The sequence below is a fragment of the Musa acuminata genome, chromosome BXJ2-5, assembly GCF_036884655.1.
Source record: "Musa acuminata AAA Group cultivar baxijiao chromosome BXJ2-5, Cavendish_Baxijiao_AAA, whole genome shotgun sequence".
Lineage (NCBI taxonomy): Eukaryota > Viridiplantae > Streptophyta > Magnoliopsida > Zingiberales > Musaceae > Musa > Musa acuminata.
Genome location: NC_088342.1, coordinates 44148782 through 44167004, shown reverse-complemented (window position 1 = coordinate 44167004; position 18223 = coordinate 44148782). Strand labels below are relative to the sequence as shown.

At 36.9% G+C, this 18223-nt stretch overlaps 3 protein-coding genes across 3 annotated transcripts; 2 read left to right on the top strand and 1 right to left on the bottom strand.

The window, feature by feature from the left end:
- Window positions 1-366: 366 nt before the first annotated feature.
- LOC103985421 (protein NUCLEAR FUSION DEFECTIVE 4) lies at window positions 367-3067 on the bottom strand. The gene is made up of 3 exons (XM_009403111.3): window positions 2705-3067; window positions 1240-2105; window positions 367-1123 (listed from the first exon to the last, which is right to left on the bottom strand). Exons 1-3 carry the CDS (start codon window positions 3026-3028, stop codon window positions 637-639), a joined length of 1677 nt encoding a protein of 558 aa, XP_009401386.2. The 5' UTR covers window positions 3029-3067; the 3' UTR covers window positions 367-636.
- A 5347-nt stretch (window positions 3068-8414) lies between these two features.
- LOC135611600 (uncharacterized) lies at window positions 8415-8981 on the top strand. Its single transcript, XM_065107236.1, has one exon. The coding sequence runs from the start codon at window positions 8415-8417 to the stop codon at window positions 8979-8981; it is 567 nt and encodes a 188-aa protein (XP_064963308.1).
- A 4790-nt stretch (window positions 8982-13771) lies between these two features.
- On the top strand, window positions 13772-18165 carry LOC103985423 (uncharacterized). The gene is made up of 6 exons (XM_009403113.3): window positions 13772-14297; window positions 14714-14846; window positions 14956-15059; window positions 16425-16596; window positions 16708-16848; window positions 16923-18165. The coding sequence occupies exons 1-6, from the start codon at window positions 14248-14250 to the stop codon at window positions 17946-17948; spliced, it is 1626 nt and encodes a 541-aa protein (XP_009401388.2). The 5' UTR covers window positions 13772-14247; the 3' UTR covers window positions 17949-18165.
- Window positions 18166-18223: the final 58 nt, after the last annotated feature.

The window sequence follows — 18223 nt, the reverse complement described above, 5'->3', positions numbered from 1 at the left end:
GGTTCGGATCGGAGTAGTTTCGTATTGCATTTGATGCATTGGAACATATCAAGTTTTGAGAAAAACCTAAAAATCAGTTTCAAAAATAAAAATCGGATACAAAACTTAACTTATGTCATTATATGATAGATAATGTCTATACCAAATCATATTATAAACCTTGATTTACAAACATTAATTTAAAGCAAAACTATAATTTTTCTCTGCTTGTCACATATTTATAGGATTAAAAAAGTTAAAAGGTTAACCTTAGGCACTTCTAGAGAAGATGCATCAAGTTACATATGAAGCTTCAGTTTGTAATTTGCTGAAAGAAAAAGATGAGGTCTCAAGTTGTAAAGGATGAAACCCTTAAAACACATGAACTAGATGGAAGCTGTATGATCTTTATAGTTAATTTCTCATCTCACACCATCCAAAGACATCCACACCCAACACACCATTAGAATTATCCTTGAAAGACAAAACACCATACAATCATTACACAACACTGTCACATCTCTCTCAGATGACACTACAATTCTTACAAACCCACAATCTCTGTGAAGTTTTGAGGACATAAAGACTCCCAACAGCTGAGCAGGCACTGAATCAAGAAGGTGGCAGAACAACAGAAACAACAAGAAGAAGATATCATCAGTGATGTGTAGTTTGGGGTTGCCTGAATGACCCGCCTGCATACAGCATCTGATACACTGGTCTTATTCTCACTGTCAATATTATGGTCAACAAGGTTCCCAGGCTGCACACCCCTGCAAGAATGAAGAATGTGAGCCTGAAGCAGCTTGGCCCAAAGCAAGAAGTGTTTGAATGGTGGAGGAAGCCCAGTTGCTGCTCCGCTGCTTCTTTGTCATACAAGTACCCCGCAAGAAGACCTGAGAACAAGAATGCACCAAGAGGATTCCCGAGCAGCATGAAGTTGAAGAAGGTCCCAAAATGCTTCAGCCCGAAGAGCTCAGACACGGTCGGAACCATGATGGAAGTTTGGACCCCGTAGCAGATGCCGAGCATGGCAGTTGAGGCATTGAGAGTGCTGCTGAGACCCAGGGCAAATAAAAGGTAGGCTATGATCATGATCATCTGTGTACATGTCATCCAGATCGGCCGAGGAAGCATTCTCGTCCTGCAACAAGAACAAGAAATTGACTTGTCATCGAGCGGCACAGTTGATTTGATTCATAATTGCTTGATAATTTATGACATCCAATGCAAATCATATGAGCCTCTTTCAACACTCACCTGACGAAATACTCAGAAACAGCACCTCCACCGAGGCGACCAAGAAAATTGCCAAAGCTGAAGAGGCAGAGTAAGATGGTAGGATCATCGATTCCAGCTGCAGCCCCAATCTGTGCCAAGTTATTCAGAACAGTGACACCTGAGCCAGCACCAATGAAGAAGGCTGCAAATAGAAGCCAGAAATCAGCTTTCACCAAAGCTTCTTCCAACTCGAAGTCATCTCCTCTCTTGGGCTTCCTCTTCTTCTTTACTGCTCCTTCCCCTACAGCCAGGAGCATGTTCACATCAGAACCATCATCAGGCTCCTGCAACTTCTCCAAATTGTTTGTCGTCGACGACGAAGCCAGCAAAGGTTCTGCTTTATCTTCTGAAGAACTACTAGTGTGTTTAGGCTTGGTCCGGAAAAAAGTCATCTTAATTGGGATGGCAAGTGGAGCCAGGAGGAAGAGAACCATGACACCGAAGAGAACACTGGTAATGCCATCACTCAGTTGAACATGATTGCTGACAATGGTGAAAGCAAGAAGGTAGAGACCAAGAAGTATGCTGGAAACTTGAGTGAACAGGAAATGGCACCGCTCCGACGAGTCCTCTGCAAGAGATGGTGTGCAAGGGCGGACAAAGTACATCATAGCGAGGCACATAACAGGCAGTCCGATGGCCAGGAACAGCAGCAGGTTTGTCGATGAGCTGCGAAGCATGCCGGTGTACAACCCAGTGAGCACCGAAGCACTAAGGCCGACATAGCCTTTGAGGATGCCGGAGACTGTGCCTCTGCTGAGGGGGAAGTTCCGCATGTTGGTGACCAGCACAGCCGTGACCAGCCATGCACTGCTGTTGGTACCAATACAAAGGGCAATCCACAGCTGAAACAAAGATGCAGATATCCTTACAGAGAGTAGTGAGGTTTTAAGATAAAGCAATGTGATCAGAGGAGAAATGACTCCACAATTAATAACATGAATCGCAATTGTTATCAGATCTATCATCATTCATTTCCATGTAAAACTCTCTGAATATTCAAGAATCCCTTGTTATGTTCTTGAATCTAGTTACAAGCTTGGTGTGCTCAAGCTACAGAAACTGTGCTCGAACTCAGATCCATTTTGGGGGTTAGGGCTTGGCATGTGCCCTAATTCACAGGGATTGGAATGAAGAGTTCCCTGATGCTACTTGTAATGGTTTTGTTTATCGAAAGGTCTTTCTTTTCTGCTCCTCATAAAAAGATCAGCTTTATATGGGAAGAGATTACCCTGAAATCTTGCTTGCCAATAATTTGCCCTAAAAACCCTAGTTTCACTACGACTTACTACTGATTTGGTGCAGTGATCAGCTTGATGAAATCAATGGCAAGCATAACTTGGAGAAATCTGAAGCTGTTGTTAGCAGTGGGGGTTGTTGTGGTGGGGGGGGGAGGCGGGGGGGAGAGAGAGAGAGAGAGAGAGAGAGAGAGAGAGGAACTTACGACCCAGAAGGGCAAACCGGAGACGGTCTGGGTGACGGCGAGCCAGAGAACACCAAAGCCGAGAAAGCAGCAGGCGGCGCCGGCGAGCAGCACGACCCAGGGCCGGAAGCGACTGCTGGCGAAGCCAGCGACCAGGCCGAAGTTCTCGCCGATGTCGTTGGCGACGCCGAGCATAGTGAGCTGCTGCTGGCTATAGCCCAGCACGGATTTGAGGGAGGGCGAGTAGAGGGGGAAGGTGTAGGCAGTTCCGGCCGCCACCTGCACCCACACCGCCGCCGCCAACCCCACCCATGGCGGCCGGCTTCCGGCCTTCACTTCTCCCATCCTCCCCCACTTCTTCTACCTCCCTTTCTTCCTCCTCCTGCTCGCCAGATCAGAATATATATATATATATATATATATATATATATATATATATATATATATATAAAACAGAAAAGCGAGAAATGGATTGTTTGAATGCTTAAGATCGAAAACTATATAAGATAATATTTCTAATATTAAAGTATATATGTCAGAGATCTGGCAGATGATGTCCTTCACGTATTCCCATCTATTTTATTTATCTTAGAAGCTTATTATTATTATTATTATTATTATTATTATTATTATTAATTCAATAGTCTTATTTAAAGCATTGGGTTAGTGTTAATAATATTGCCTAGCTGAAGATAGTTGTGTTCTCAAGCACTAATTGCACTACATAATGACATGTAGTTGCATGTCAAAATTATTATATAAAGATTAGAATAAATAAATAAATATTCAATCATAATTTTCGTTATTTAGTAGCACCAAGAAATGCTCATGGTGTTATGAATGGAGCTTTTGGGTGATTTGTATTATCATGAACTAGAAGATAGATATGTATCTCGAGATTATATTTCTACTAACTCATTTTTTCTTTTATAGGTTTTCTAAAATTTTGTAAAGTTATAGAGAGATTGATTTTTTATAAACGGACATGCATGATACTATAAAAATTCAACTAAGTCTTTATATCAAAAGAGTGTTTATATTTTGGTCCATGTTGTGATAAAGTAAAATCGATATATTTTTCTTTTGCCTACAAATATTCGTATTGGACGACATGAGATCGACTCACGAGATATTACATGACTTAAGTAAAAATAATTTAAATTAAATAATAAAAAGATATGGAAGGTTTAGAATTATTATCAACATATGTTTATTTTTATTGAGATGTGCAATGGTTAAGGCATTGCTAAGTAGTTGATCTTTTATTGTAATAAAAAAATTGAAATAAAAAAGTAAAATATGTTCCTTATACTCAAGAGATTGTGATTTGATACAATCATAATAGTTTATTTCAATTATGAACTTTATAAACGTTGCCAATTGACATTATCATTCCACAATTTGGACAGAAGATATCAAGAAAAGATTTGACTATGGGAAAATAAATGCTGTGTTTTGCAATCTTTAAATCTGAAATCATTGGATAAATATATTGTCTTTAATCAAAGAGTTTTGTGCATGCAATATACAGCAGCTTATTTGATCTCTATATACTTAGTTAAATAGTTGACTGAGCATATAAAAGCAAAAGTCATACATTTTTTCTACAATGACAAAAAATTAAAGTCAAATAGTTCATTGTGGAGTGTATAATTGGTGGCTATCACTATTTTTCCAAAAACTTTGGTCAGATATATTTTCTTTAAAAGCTGGTAATATAGACAAATGGTTGACTGAGCATGTCAATTGTGCATAGACTATTCCACAAACTAAAATGTCAAATAGTTTTCTTTAATTGCCAAAAGTCAAATAGTTTTCTTTGATTGAAATAGCTCATCATGGATAACATAATTAGTGATTATCATCATCTAAAAAGATAATATTATTTAAAATGATAAAGTGCCATATAAGCTCTCTCCTCTCCTAAATATATTTGATAGTGTCAAACAATACCATATTATGTTTCATATCACCTTAATGGATGTCTATAAGAGCAAAACTTTATTATGAATTTTCCATATCATGAATTAAACAAACAATTACACAAGTAGGCTTAATTTGATTCATATCAACTCATCAGTTACATGTTCAACTCTCTGTCTCCTTTGTTATGCATGCAACATATTGTGTTAGGCATGCAACATATTGTAATGCATAGCTGTTCTATTATAGGCAAAACTATATCACATATTGTCAAAGATCACTTTTAAAATACTAGAAAATGGGAGTCATAATTACTGAAAAAGGTCTGAGATTGAGCATTGGATCATTAATGATGGAAAGAATTTAAATGGAAAAAAAATAATAATCTACTGTGTTACATTCTTGATGGTTGGCTACTAAGTGATATTTGATAATCTTTACCATTGGATCACATAAAAATATGATATTATTGATACTGATTAATTGTATCATTAATGATCGTATATTAATTAGATCATATGTCGAATAACATAGATATAGATCAAATAATCTGATAACACAAAAGAATAGAAGAATACATAAAATTAAAACTTTACATATTGGGTTTGAACCCATCTGATAGTCCACAAGTGAGGGGGAGTAATATAAACAATATTGGCATAACGGTTTAGATAGATTGATAATTATCTATACTTCCATTGTTATAAGCTCAAATCATCAAACTTGTTGGATCGAGCAATCAGCCCAACTGGTTCTATGCAGTAGATTTCAAGTTAAGCTTAGTCCAATCGAGCAATCAGCTCAACTGGTTCTATGCAGTAGATTTCAAGTTAAGCTTAGACCGATAGCATTGTTAGGACCTTAATGATAGTAAGAGGAGGTATGAATTAGCATAATAATATTTTAAATTAATTTTAAAATTTGATCGATATTTTAAAAACTTGGTTGATCAATTAAAATTATAAGTAAAAAAAATAAAACTAAGTCATAAGTAAATAAAGACAAACCAATTTATAGTGGTTCAATCTTTTCGACTTACGTCCATTCTCAATTTCTCTTCCTTGATATCATTAACTTTCACTATTGATCATCTTTTCAATAAGCGAAGATCAATTACCTTTATTATAAGTTTTTCCTATTTCAGGTTGAGGAGATAATCTTCATATTTTCCTTTTACACAAGATCTCCCAACTTTTGTAACTTAAAATTGTAATCAAACTAAGGAGGAGAAGACTCAAACTATGCTCAAAATGAGAGTTTATAATTTTTTTTTACTCAGAAATAGATGCTCTATCAACCAAGCCTTAGTGAACTATTTTTTACTCAAAAACAAATGATCTATCAACAGTGAAATATTTATAGGCTTCAAAAAGTGAAATCAAAATTCAAGTCCTCAAAATTTTGAGATATAGGCAGGTACTATCATCGGTATTATACGACATTACCACCACAACCAGGTTATAAATATTGACTATAGCATTACTACAATTGACCTAGGTCGTATTACTACCGGATTAAATGGTACCACCGTTGGAAAGACTGACTGACAAAGACAAATAGTACTTATTGGTTGATTATGTGGTACTACTACTGGGCTTAGTGGTACCACTACCCAAGCTTAATTTAGGCTATCAATTTGGCATTCTAATAGGTCCAATTCAGTCATGTTTCAAGTCCGATGATTTTCTTGACAAGTTTGGAATGGTTTCGATCCAATACCAACTCAAATTGACCCATAGTGATCTTGAGCAGAATTTTGATAAATCAATCATGCATACAACACATTTATAAAGCTTTTAGCACATTATACATTATTTCAATATGTCATCTGGTTTTTCAGCGATTCATCTAAACCTACGACATATCGCTCAGTTACCAACATATCGACTTTCCCATGGTATTCAATATTCTAATACAATATCTAATCCTTCTAATGCCCGAATCTTTAACACAAAATCCGATTTTTGGTACGTCGACCAATCCTCCTGACATCTAATTTTTGACATAATAATTTCTCGATACAATATTTGACTCACTTGCATAACAGTTGGCCCTTCGATGGTCCGAGTCCATGATCGAAGTATTTCCTATGTCACTAATTTAAAAAGTATATTAGTCAAATAAACTCATCAATTAGTTTCATCATCAAAATCAAAGATTTAATAGGCTTGTGTTTAGGATTCCAAAATATGTTATTAAATTAATAAGTGACTTATTAGTTATAGGGTGATTTTTCTAAAAAATACACATATTTTAGATTTTTTAAATATCCCTTTTTGCCTTTTATAAATAATATTTTTAATTTAAAAAAATACTTAAAATACCCCTCAAAAGTTTTTCCATCAAATTTTGTCACCCATTTATTTATCAATTTTTAATTGTTATAGTATTTTCATTGGCTCATCTATAGTATTTTTTTAATAGTATTTTGTAGTTTTATTGATATACTAAAACCACTATAAATACCATTGAAAAATATTATAAGTGACATCATATTATACCTCTTTAGTTGTCATTATTCATAAACTATTATAACATCATATTTCTATGTTTATAATTCATTTAATTGAGGTCAAAGTCCATTTAGATCATTTATAGTGTTTTCTAATGAGGCTTATAGTATTTTTATTATGATGGTCAAAATAACTATAATAGGTTAATTTTTTTATTTTTATTTGGGTGATATTATTCTAAACTATTATAAATACCTATTTTAGCATAGTATGGTTTCTAGTGTGCTTTGATTTTGTTTAACTTATCAATTATATTTACAAGTAGGTTTTATAGTATTTTTGTTATAGTGGTCAAAATGCTCTAACAAGTCAAAATATTGTAACAAATCAAAACACTATAACAAGCGAGAAAATTTTTTATGGATAATTTAAATATTTTTTTAATTAGGAATACTATTCATCAAAAAAATAAAATAAGGTACCGATTGAGAAAAACCCAAAATATGAATATTTTAAAAAAAATTATTCTTAATTATAAAGAATTTGATTAACTAATTATAAATCTTAAATTTTAATAAATTAAAAAGAGCTTAATATTTTTATCCTCAAAATAAGAGAGACTAAGGAACAAAATGTAAGATATTTAATCCGAAGAATGATATGATTGACCGAAAAAAAGACCCATGGCGTCATATCAACTCTTAAATCTTATAGCGGATAGGTTTCGGTCAAGGTTTGACTAGTCAACTGGATCATCTCACTTTAATTAATTATGGATCGAGCTCTTTGCTTAGTCAACAGGTAAGACTAATCCAATTTGACTTTCTTTTCCAGGTCTACTCGTAATTCAACATTGAAGCCACAGCTATACGACCCTCGAATTATACGGATACGACAATACAATTCTAGAAGGAAGAAAAATGAAATATGCACCGCACTACGATGTCCCGGTACGTGAGGGGCCCATCAAGTGGCAGCGAATGGGGTGTCGGGTAACGTGGACACACCCGCTTCCCAGGGGCCGGATTCTTTTACCAAAATACCCCACCGTCGCTTCCCGAGTGATGTGTGTGTCCAAACATCGACGGCTGCTGAACCGTTACTTCCCGCCAATCCCGTAGTAACCGAAGAAAAGGGCGAAGACTCGGTATCCACGCGTCGTCGGATCCGTTACTTCCCGCCACTCGCATTCGACGGCTGCTGAACTAACCCCACTGCATCTCATCAATCGCCCCGAAAGTTCTCTTTAATTACCTCTTGTACCCCTGATTCGCTTGCTATAAATACCACGCCGGAGTTGAGCTGTGCCTTCCAAAGTAGGGAGTCGGTAGCTTTCTTCTCTCTATCGGAAAGAAATGACAACGCCTTCAAGAAGAACCAGCGGTCCGGTGCTCGCTTTCCGGCCATCGATCTCTCCCCGAGCCTGCGGCTGTGCCTCCTTCGCCTCGTCGTCGTCCAGGATCACCGGTCGCTCCCGTAACTCCTTTTCCCAGCAACGATCCGCCCAACCTCCGGCCCCTCCCGTCCGTTTCTCCCTCGACCGATCCATCTCCTATGGCTGCTCCTTAAAGCGATCCCCAGCCTCTCCCGCCCGCCGCACCTGTCTCTGCTCCCCATCCACCCACCCTGGATCCTTCCGCTGCAGCCTCCACAAGGGCCTCGACCACCATAACCCCAGCCACGTCGTCGCCGCCGCTGCCGCTTCGCCCTCGAACAGGCTTAACGCCCGTAGGTCCGCGATGGCCAACTCACTGGTCCGGATCGGGGCCGTGGAGGGAGAGTGGGTGAAGCGCGCCCTTGCCGCCCTCATCCGCCCCTCCTCCCATCAGCAGCGGAGGCGAACCAACTTCCAACCCCGCCCCACCCGCCTCTCCCGGATGTCCAAGGCCGTCCAACCCATAGATCTCGAATCAGGTTCGTAGAGAAAAGACAGCAGAAAAGAGATTTTTACACACGTTCTCCATCATCATCGCGAGATTCGCTGGCGACCGTCCGACCAGATCGGAAGCACATCGGAGCTTTGTTCTAGTCGTCTCTTACCAAGAAACGCATGGTGCGGGCGGCGAACTGATGAGACCGCCCGTATGCACATACTCTTTTGTGGAAACTGTACAAAGACATCGGAATTGATCCGACAACGCCTTCGAGAAAAAGAAAATTCAGTTAATATTTTCCAAAATAAACCCTCATCGATTTGTTTGCTTAAGTTTCTGAAGTAATTCCATTCGATCGCAAGTAACTGAGCGTGACGTCGGACTGGTTGTTATGCACTGCAGTTGAGGAGTAACGTTTTCGTCTGTTCCGTTCTGGGTGTCCTGTCTGTCTCCGTCGCCGTCAGTTTTAACCACGTCCGCTTCTGTCAAAGTATTCCTATTTTATTTTATTTATTTCTTTTTGTGTTCAATAATTGTCTATTGGTCATTTACCATCCATCGTTGCTTTGGTTGCAGGAGCTGCTTGGAATTTGAATTGGGAACTCCTCCTCGATGGGTAAGAAAGCAAATCCTCATAAGTAATTAGCATTAAAAATTCAAATATAAAAATAATTGAATTAATTTGATAAATTATGTTTAACAGCTAGAGAGAAGATTAAAAACAATAAAAAAGACTTGTTAGGTGAATTAAAAGGTTTTAGTGGATGTTGGAATGAGATTGAAGAAGCTTGGAGATATATTGGAAGAGTAAAAGCAAGAAATGAGATCTGAACCATTATATATGACCTTGTAGCGAGGGAAAAGGAGAACTGGGACAAGGACTGGCCAACTAAACTAATTACCTCACCATATTAATTTTGGTTGTTGATGTATCCGTTGCCTTTCAAGTCGTCAGGACTTTGACATTGGTCTTTGACCAAGTCAGATGACACTGCTGGAAACGGTCAAGATGACTTTCTTGATCTCCAGATACCTAAATAGTGATCAAGGCATGCATACTGCCTTCGATCTGATATCCAAGGGTTTTTGCGAATCACGAGGCATGATGGACAGTGCACCATGCTCAAGTAGTCAATATGCTCGTCAATTTATCGATTTTATATTCTTGTATCTTAATTAATCACCGAGTTCTCTGAATCCGGATTCAATTTAGATATTTTTCCTGTCCTATCAAACTTACCTAAAATCACATTAATTGGATTGATAGATGCATGACTTAAAAAATCAAAAATTGATTTGTCACTTTTGTCATTTATAATTGATATGACACCATCGGTTTCAATCTTTATCTGACTTAAATCTCCTTCGTAAAGCGAATCCAATTGAGATATTTATTTTCTTTTCATACTCATCCAAGACTAAAAAAAGATAAAACTCTGACTTGTCATCAGTACTATGGCAAGGTGTGAGAGTAGTGAGTAAGGAGGTTTTTTGGTGTTTTGGACGCAAAACAATTCCAACATTATCTTGGACATGAGTTGCACTGAACATATTAGTAGAAAACTTTGTCTATAAATATTTTAAGAGTTTTAATTATTTAAAAAAGTTTTTAACTAATTAATTTTTTTTATTTAGGATTAAGATTTAGATTAGGTATTAATGCAAAAAAAAAATAGTCATTAGAAAATTAAGATTTATTCATATAAATACACCTTTGAGTGTTAAAGTTTTGGTGAGAATGAAAAACATAGTAGTATATACTTTGGGTGTCATTGAGTTATTTTTTATTATACTTAAAGAGGGTTTAAAAAAAAAGTTCGAGTTTATGCAAAAGGGTGTAGATTAACTCAAAGGTGTACAAGGAATTTTGAGTAAAGATTAACTCAAGGAGTAAGTGATTTCTTTAATTAATTTTTTGTCATATAATAAAAAATTAATTTTCTCCATAAATATAAATGGTGACTTATCAAACTATATTAAATCTTATGTTAGTTTTCTGATATGTTTTTTATTTATTGATCTTTAAATTTTTTTATTTTGATTTTAAAGTTCATCTGTCCGTCTTCATCACTTTAAACATTAATTTTTAATTTATTTTTCATTGAAGTGAAGTGATGTGAGCTTTTAGATGCCTCCTTTAAAACTTTGGAATCCAAATGAAAGATTGCCATATTTGAACACGTAAAATAAAATGAGGTTAAAAGATTAAAAAGTAAAATGATATAATATTGGAAATGTATTCATGTGCATGACAAAAACAAAAAAATGAATTAAAGATTAGTTATCAATGAAAGAAGCTGAACCATCATATATTTCTGTTTCATGATTAAATCGTTTCTAATAGCTTAAGCTTTTAGAATTATGATCATCGAATTTAAAATTTTTATTATGGTATTAAATCAAATTGTTCGTTGACTACGTCCAGATATTGTTTGCATAATTGAAACAAGAATAATTGGTCATTGATTTCATGATTGAACAAAAGAGTAAATTGGTAATTGAGATACGAGTAAGCTTTATTAATATTTTAAACCATAAATAACTATAATATTTTGAAAAAAATCTAGGGATTCTTCGTTGACATATCCACTAAAATAATGACTAATTTCTTATTGAGATATTTTCTTTTACAGACATTTTGATAAGGAAAAAAATTTCAAAAGCAAGAAATGTTCCACTTGGATCGATTTGGCTTAGTCTAAATTTGGGTTGATTCGATCCGACTTTGGATAGTCTGGTTGGCCTCAATCTATAACATGGGTTAGTCAAGTTAGTTTGGTTCCATCTAAGCTTATACTAATTTGACTTGGGCTCGAACTGATTCAACTTGACTTAGGTTGGATGATGCTTCCGTCCGAATTGGGTTCAGAATGTATTACGATGTTTAGCACATAGTACCCACCCAGGATGACTCGACATCATAAAATTATGAAGGTTAAAGTTATATAGATCGCTTATATTTATGTCACTTGCACAAATGTTTTAAAAAAATCTCAGATCGTGCTAGATATTGATATGCATTTTTGTATAGTTTAAGAAATATCGTTAAAAGGCTTCCCAGTAAACAACAAAAAGAATGATTTATCAAGGATGAGTGTATATCGACTACTTGCTAGATCTCATGTTTGAACCTCATAAAATAATCAAATAATTAAAAATATAGTTATAGATTTCTTGGAGTGTTAGATGTTTACTAAGTGAAGCTTGAATTTTTTTGGTAGTTGCCTAAATGATGTGATCGAATTTGAGATTGGCAAAATGTGAGAGAAATATTCTTAGACATTTTCTAATTGAGCAGTCGGAGAAGTTTTGACATATAAGGTCGTTAGAGGTGACGTATGAGATCATTTGCATTATAAATACAATAATATACTTCAAAGGATTAGAATTTCTATTAAAGCTCTCCAAATTGAAAAAAATAAAAATATATTTCTCATCATAAACAACAAGAGACTAGTTTTGAAACGCCATTTGGGAGGGCTATTTCATTTGTTCACTTCTTGTAATTGTTTGTGTAAGATAAGACTTGTCTTTTAGTAGAGTATAGTTCAAATTCAGCTAGAGGCTGTTGATGTTTAATCAGATTGGGCTCGTAAGGAAGTGATTGTGGTATCTAAGGGTTTGTAACATTGGCTTTGGTTGGGATGATGATTGACTTGGAGTTATTTATGGTGCTTGAAATTAGTTCGAGTTGAAGAACTTCTTGTGGCTGATAAGCATTAGGTTAGTTATGTATTACTACCAATTGTGTTAATTATCTTATAATAGAGGCGATAGTATGTATCATCCCGGTCAAGACTTAAACTTGTTGAGTGAGGCCAAAGTAAGACTCAATGAGAATAATAATTTATGATAGATTTTTTTATTAAGAAAGAGAATTTATAGCTGCTTGGGATCCATTGTTGGTAGCATGGATTTAGCATCGCCTTGGGTGCTTAAGGTAGAGGTCTCATGGCTTAGGCCAATAATTATAGGGCAAGTTGGGAAGGGGTCTTTTAGTCATCATATTCTTATGGGACCTCTTCTTCTATGGTGCTGCTGATATGATAGGATCAAATTTAGTTATCAACTTGTCTTGGAAAAATTGTTTTCACCTAGCTTGTGTTTAGAGTATTATCGCATCCAAAAGAGTAGGATTATTAAGTGTTCAAGGCTTGGATATAAGAAAAAAATTTTGAATGCGAGAAACACTTATATCTCACATCCCTTGTCCCACTTTAATTCAAAGATAAAAGATGATCATATCTCAAATCTAATTTCTTTTGAAAGATTACATTGGGATTTGTTCCACAAAATCCCTTTGACACTATAGGTAGTATATGTCCGTAAATATCCAAAACTTAAAGTTAATTTTTTATTTTTTACCATAAATTTGAAAGGGTTGACTAACGAAGAAATATTTTTTAGATATTTTATTGATATAGGATGCCCAACAAATGTTTTGTCCTCTTTGATGTGGTATGTCCATTTGACTTAGAATTAAGATTGATTAAAAATAATAATTATATCATACATAAAGATCATCAAAGTTAAAAGAGAAAGATGAAGAGTTCCTTCCAAATTCTAGAACCATAAAAAATTAATCTTCCTAAATTTTATCATCAAAATATTTTTAATTATTTTTTTTCTAATTTTGGGCCATGGAGTAGTAGAGTAGACTCATGTCTCTTTCCATCGTTAAATTATATTTGGAGTTCAAGAAATCTATCAAAAGTATAACAATAATTATTTTTATTATAATATAAATAGATATAAATATAAATATAATACAATCCCAAATTGAGTTTTTTTTTTCCTTTTCTCTTTTAGTTGTGAACTTCCCACCTATTTTTGTATTCATTGGTGTATATTTCGTTCATTTATGCATATTAAAATTTATAGCTGTAGCATTTCTTTAGCATATTCATGTATAATAATGGATACGAATAGGTCCATCTAATTTATAGCATCCAAATGTTTCTTCATTAAAATCACATACCATGTTTGTTTTGGGGTTTCTTTCTTCTGCGATGCTTCCAAGAGCGAGTTATAGCGTACGTACGTGTCCTAACGACCTCATGCGCTTGGAATCTCTTCTCGTAACGCCGTTCAACAGCTTCCGTTATCGCAAGCTTCGAGCCGAAGGCACCCACGGGAGTGCCAATATTCGCGCTATAAGATCTCCCCGGTGTCTAATGTAGATCGGACGGTCAGCACAGGACCGATCCTTCATCGGCCTCTTCCCTATAAATAGACGAGCTTCGATCCTTGATTCGACGGTGCTCGGCTTCATCCGCGTTCGGTTTCGGGGCGGTGAAGAGGCGAATAACCGGCCATGTCGATGCTCGATGCTTTCTTCAACAAGGGCTTCAGAGGAGCGAAATGGTATGCGATGAGCGCTCCGATCGTCATTCTTCTCATGTTTCACGGTTTCGTCGCATGAATCCCCTTTGTTTCCCTACCCCCCCCCCCCCCCCCCCCCCTCTGGAAGCGTCGATTCTTTCTGCAAATTCTTGTGGACGGTTTTGCGATTCTTGATGAACCAGAAGCGTTTCTTGTTGCTGATATTGATTTGGTATTAATTTTCTTTTGTGGATTTCTGATGTTTCGATCTTCTTGATCGTGGTCATTTCGAGTTTTGTTCCTGTCGGAAAAATTGCATCTTATAAGGAAGAAGAGAGTGTTTTTTTGGCATTATTCTATCATATATTTATATATTGGGAATCGAAAAGTAAAAGTTGAGATTCTGGGATTTACGGAAGTAAATCAGTGGTCCTGACCATGACTATTTCTGTGAGAAGCAAAACGCTGCTGAAGCTGACAATTCCGAGAATAAGGTTGCTGCGGAATAGACGGGAGATTCAGCTGAAGCAGATGCGGAAGGATATTGCCAAGCTTCTTGAGGATGGTCAAGAAGCCACTGCCCGGATTCGGGTATGATGCTGTTTTCCTTCGGTTGTCGATCTACTGTTTTGATCAGCTGTATGCATGTTGGAAGCGTCAAGCATTGAAAACGAACAATGTGTTTTTTCTTGATGGAAAGGTGGAGCACATCATCCGGGAGGAGAATATGATGGCAGCGCAGGAGATCCTCGAGCTTTTCTGCGAGCTGATCGCTGTCCGCCTTCCCATAATAGAATCGCAAAGGTTTTGTTCATACCACTCCGTTTCGTTCCCTGATTGCAACATAATGCTTATCTTTTCTGCTAACAAGCATAAGGGCTGCCACTATAATGTTTTTGAAGCTTTTCTGTTTGTCATGGATTTGAACTGAGGAAACTGACAATGAATTGCTTCGAACAACAAGCCATAAAGTCCCAATTATTTTGGGGTTGCAAAATCCTCTCCTCTGAATGCATGCCACCATAATGACAAACACTTCTTTATTTTATGTATCTTGTTTGTCTGTGTTGTGTGATCCATGGGAGACCATTGGATATGCATTCGGATGGGCCATCCATCATCAGAGCTTATACATCGTATGTAAATTCCCATCTAAATCTCATGAGACACATCCCTCTCCTTTGCTACTCTTACTCTTCTGAGCTTTCCTCTTCTGATCCGCAGGCTTTGAGACAAAGTAACCATTTACGTATCATAAGTTTTCACCTGTCCAAGTTGGCTCCAAGTTTTCCACTCCTTTGTCTAGGTCTAGGTAAATGCAGAAACATTAGTGTTGTTCATGGAAAAAGATTTTTAGATAGAATTAGTTGTGAGCAGTATAATGGCACAGCTTTCTTATTAACCTAGCTCTAGCATGATAATACAGTTGCACATTTTTTCAAGATTTATTCTCAGCACATGAAGTTGAAATTTTATATCTTTTGTTTCTTGTCAAGTAGTTTAATCTTAGTGACTATCAGTAAATTCGTATGTTTGTTATGGAAAAATAAAAATATTCAGAGGATAATTATATTTTCTTGAGAATTTAGTTGTTTGGAGGAAATGGCCTTGGATTTAACAAATATATATTATTTGAAATATCTTGATTTTGTGTTGGGTGCCCGTGGGCTGCTTTATTTTAATCTCATAACCAAACATTCTTTCCCAATTGTGTCGGGTGTCCAGGAATAAGATCATTTATGAAAAGACTTTCAAGTTCCCTATCAAGCTTTCCGATTTCCCTAATCCGCAGCTTCATATAGTTTTGTGTTGGGCGGTTTATTTTAATCACTCAATTTTTAATTTTTTTTAACTGATCCTTTACGAGCATATTTTCCATTTTGAAAGAGGAAATTCATCTGTAAAAGCATACCCTTTTCGGTGCTTATTCTCATCTCATCGCATGTTACAGTGATCTCTTGTCACCTTGATTTGTCATGTTCCATAGACGATCTTGGTGTCCAGAATATAATTTGAAATACGACTGATTTTATTATCCTATCTTGTATTTTTTAGTATATCCCCCTCAAGTGTTTATATGACTTGTTTTATTCTCAAGTCTTATTAGATTTAGACCCCAACTATTAGCCCTTTCTTCTGAGGCTTAAGTTCTGTACTGCAATTTTTCAGGGAATGTCCTTTAGACTTGAAAGAAGCAATTTCCACTATTTGTTTTGCTGCACCGAGATGTGCGGACCTGCCTGAACTTCAGCAGGTGCAAATGTTGTTTGCTGCTAAATATGGCAAGGAATTTGCGACAGCAGCAACTTATCTCTTGCCAGATTGTGGAGTTAATCGCCAGGTAACATTAACAACCAAAAGAATTAGTTGCTGGATTCTACTGGTCATGGGGAGGAGGCAAAATGATAGAACTAGCGTGACATTCCTTTTGATACATTCTTGTTTATTGTAGGTAATTGAACTGCTGTCGATTCGGGTTCCTTCAGTTGAAACAAAAATGAAGTTGTTAAAGGAAATTGCCGAGCAACATGAGTTAGATTGGGATCCGTCTGCCACCGAAAATGAGTTCCGCAAGCCGCACGAGGATTTATTGGTCAGTCAAGGCTATTATACTTTATGGTTAAGTCATATTCTTCATCAACTAATATCATACTTGTTTTGCCTCAGAATGGACCAAACCATGTCACAAATGGATCGTCATTGCCTCTTCCGCCACAGAAACATGATGAACATGATGATGCATTATCTTCCGACCATACGGATGAGTCTCATATTGAACCTGGTTCGGATGCAGATTTAGATTCCTTGGATCTTCCTCAAGTTCCAAAGGATTCGATTCGGGCAACTATAGATGTCCCATCAGCCTTAGGGAATGTCTCAAGTCGACCACCTTCTGCTGCCCATGACCTTGGATTCGGTCATCCTGAGGTTACCAAGTCTATTCCAAGTGAGGATATGGCACAAGTTCCACTTGTGGAACCTGCTGTAAGTGACTCAGAGCCATCAAGTACTTCCTCACCAAATCAATCCAATGCTGTTATCGCAGCAAACAGACAATTCATCCCATTTCTTAGCCCCCCACCTCTTTCTTCTTTTTCTGCCCCTCCAAAGCAAAATGAGTTTTCTGATCCTACATCGCTCTCTTCTACTAGTCAGCCAGCCCCCTCCCCACCAACACCATCTCCAAATGGAGCTGAATGTGTTCTTCCTCCACCACCATTGTCTTCTTTTTCAGACTATCAGGCTCAAAATGAACCAGCTTCCTCTCATCCATCCTTCTCTTCACGGGCAAAATGTGAGATAGATGTGGACTTACAGGATGTGTTAACTGCTGCCCAGTCTGCAGCTGAAACCGCAGAACATGCAGCTATTGCAGCACGAGCAGCTGCAAACCTTGCTCAGGTTAGACTTACTGATCTCCTCGCAAAATCAGAAAATAGTGGAAATGAATCTCACGGTGAAGGCTTTGAGGAACAAACGGATTTGGCAAATCCGATCTTCCATCATCAACAGTATTCTTTCGGCAATAATGAGAAAAGTACTGACTATGGACAGGGGCAGATATGGGATTCACCAACTCATAGATCTCATGAACCTCAAAGCTCACCTGTTAGTGAGGATGAACCATATCTCTCATACCCCAACTTGTTCGCATCTAAAGACTCCTATCTCAAGTCAGATATTCACGATTGATCGAATGGTTCGATATCTTTTTATAACTCCTACTAGGGATAACAGTATATACTGCCACTTTATGTTTTGAAAAGTGGTGAAAATTTAGAGAGAGAGAGAGAGAGAGAGAGAGAGAGAGAGAGAGAGAGAGAGGTGATACATCTCTTCCCTTCATGGAGTTGGGAGTGTGTGGAGAAAATATTGAAGCAAGGATTAATGATCATCTTAAAACTTCTAATTCTTGTCAAACTGAAATGAAGCTTACTTGGGCAAACGCACGCCGAGGCTTCAGCGGA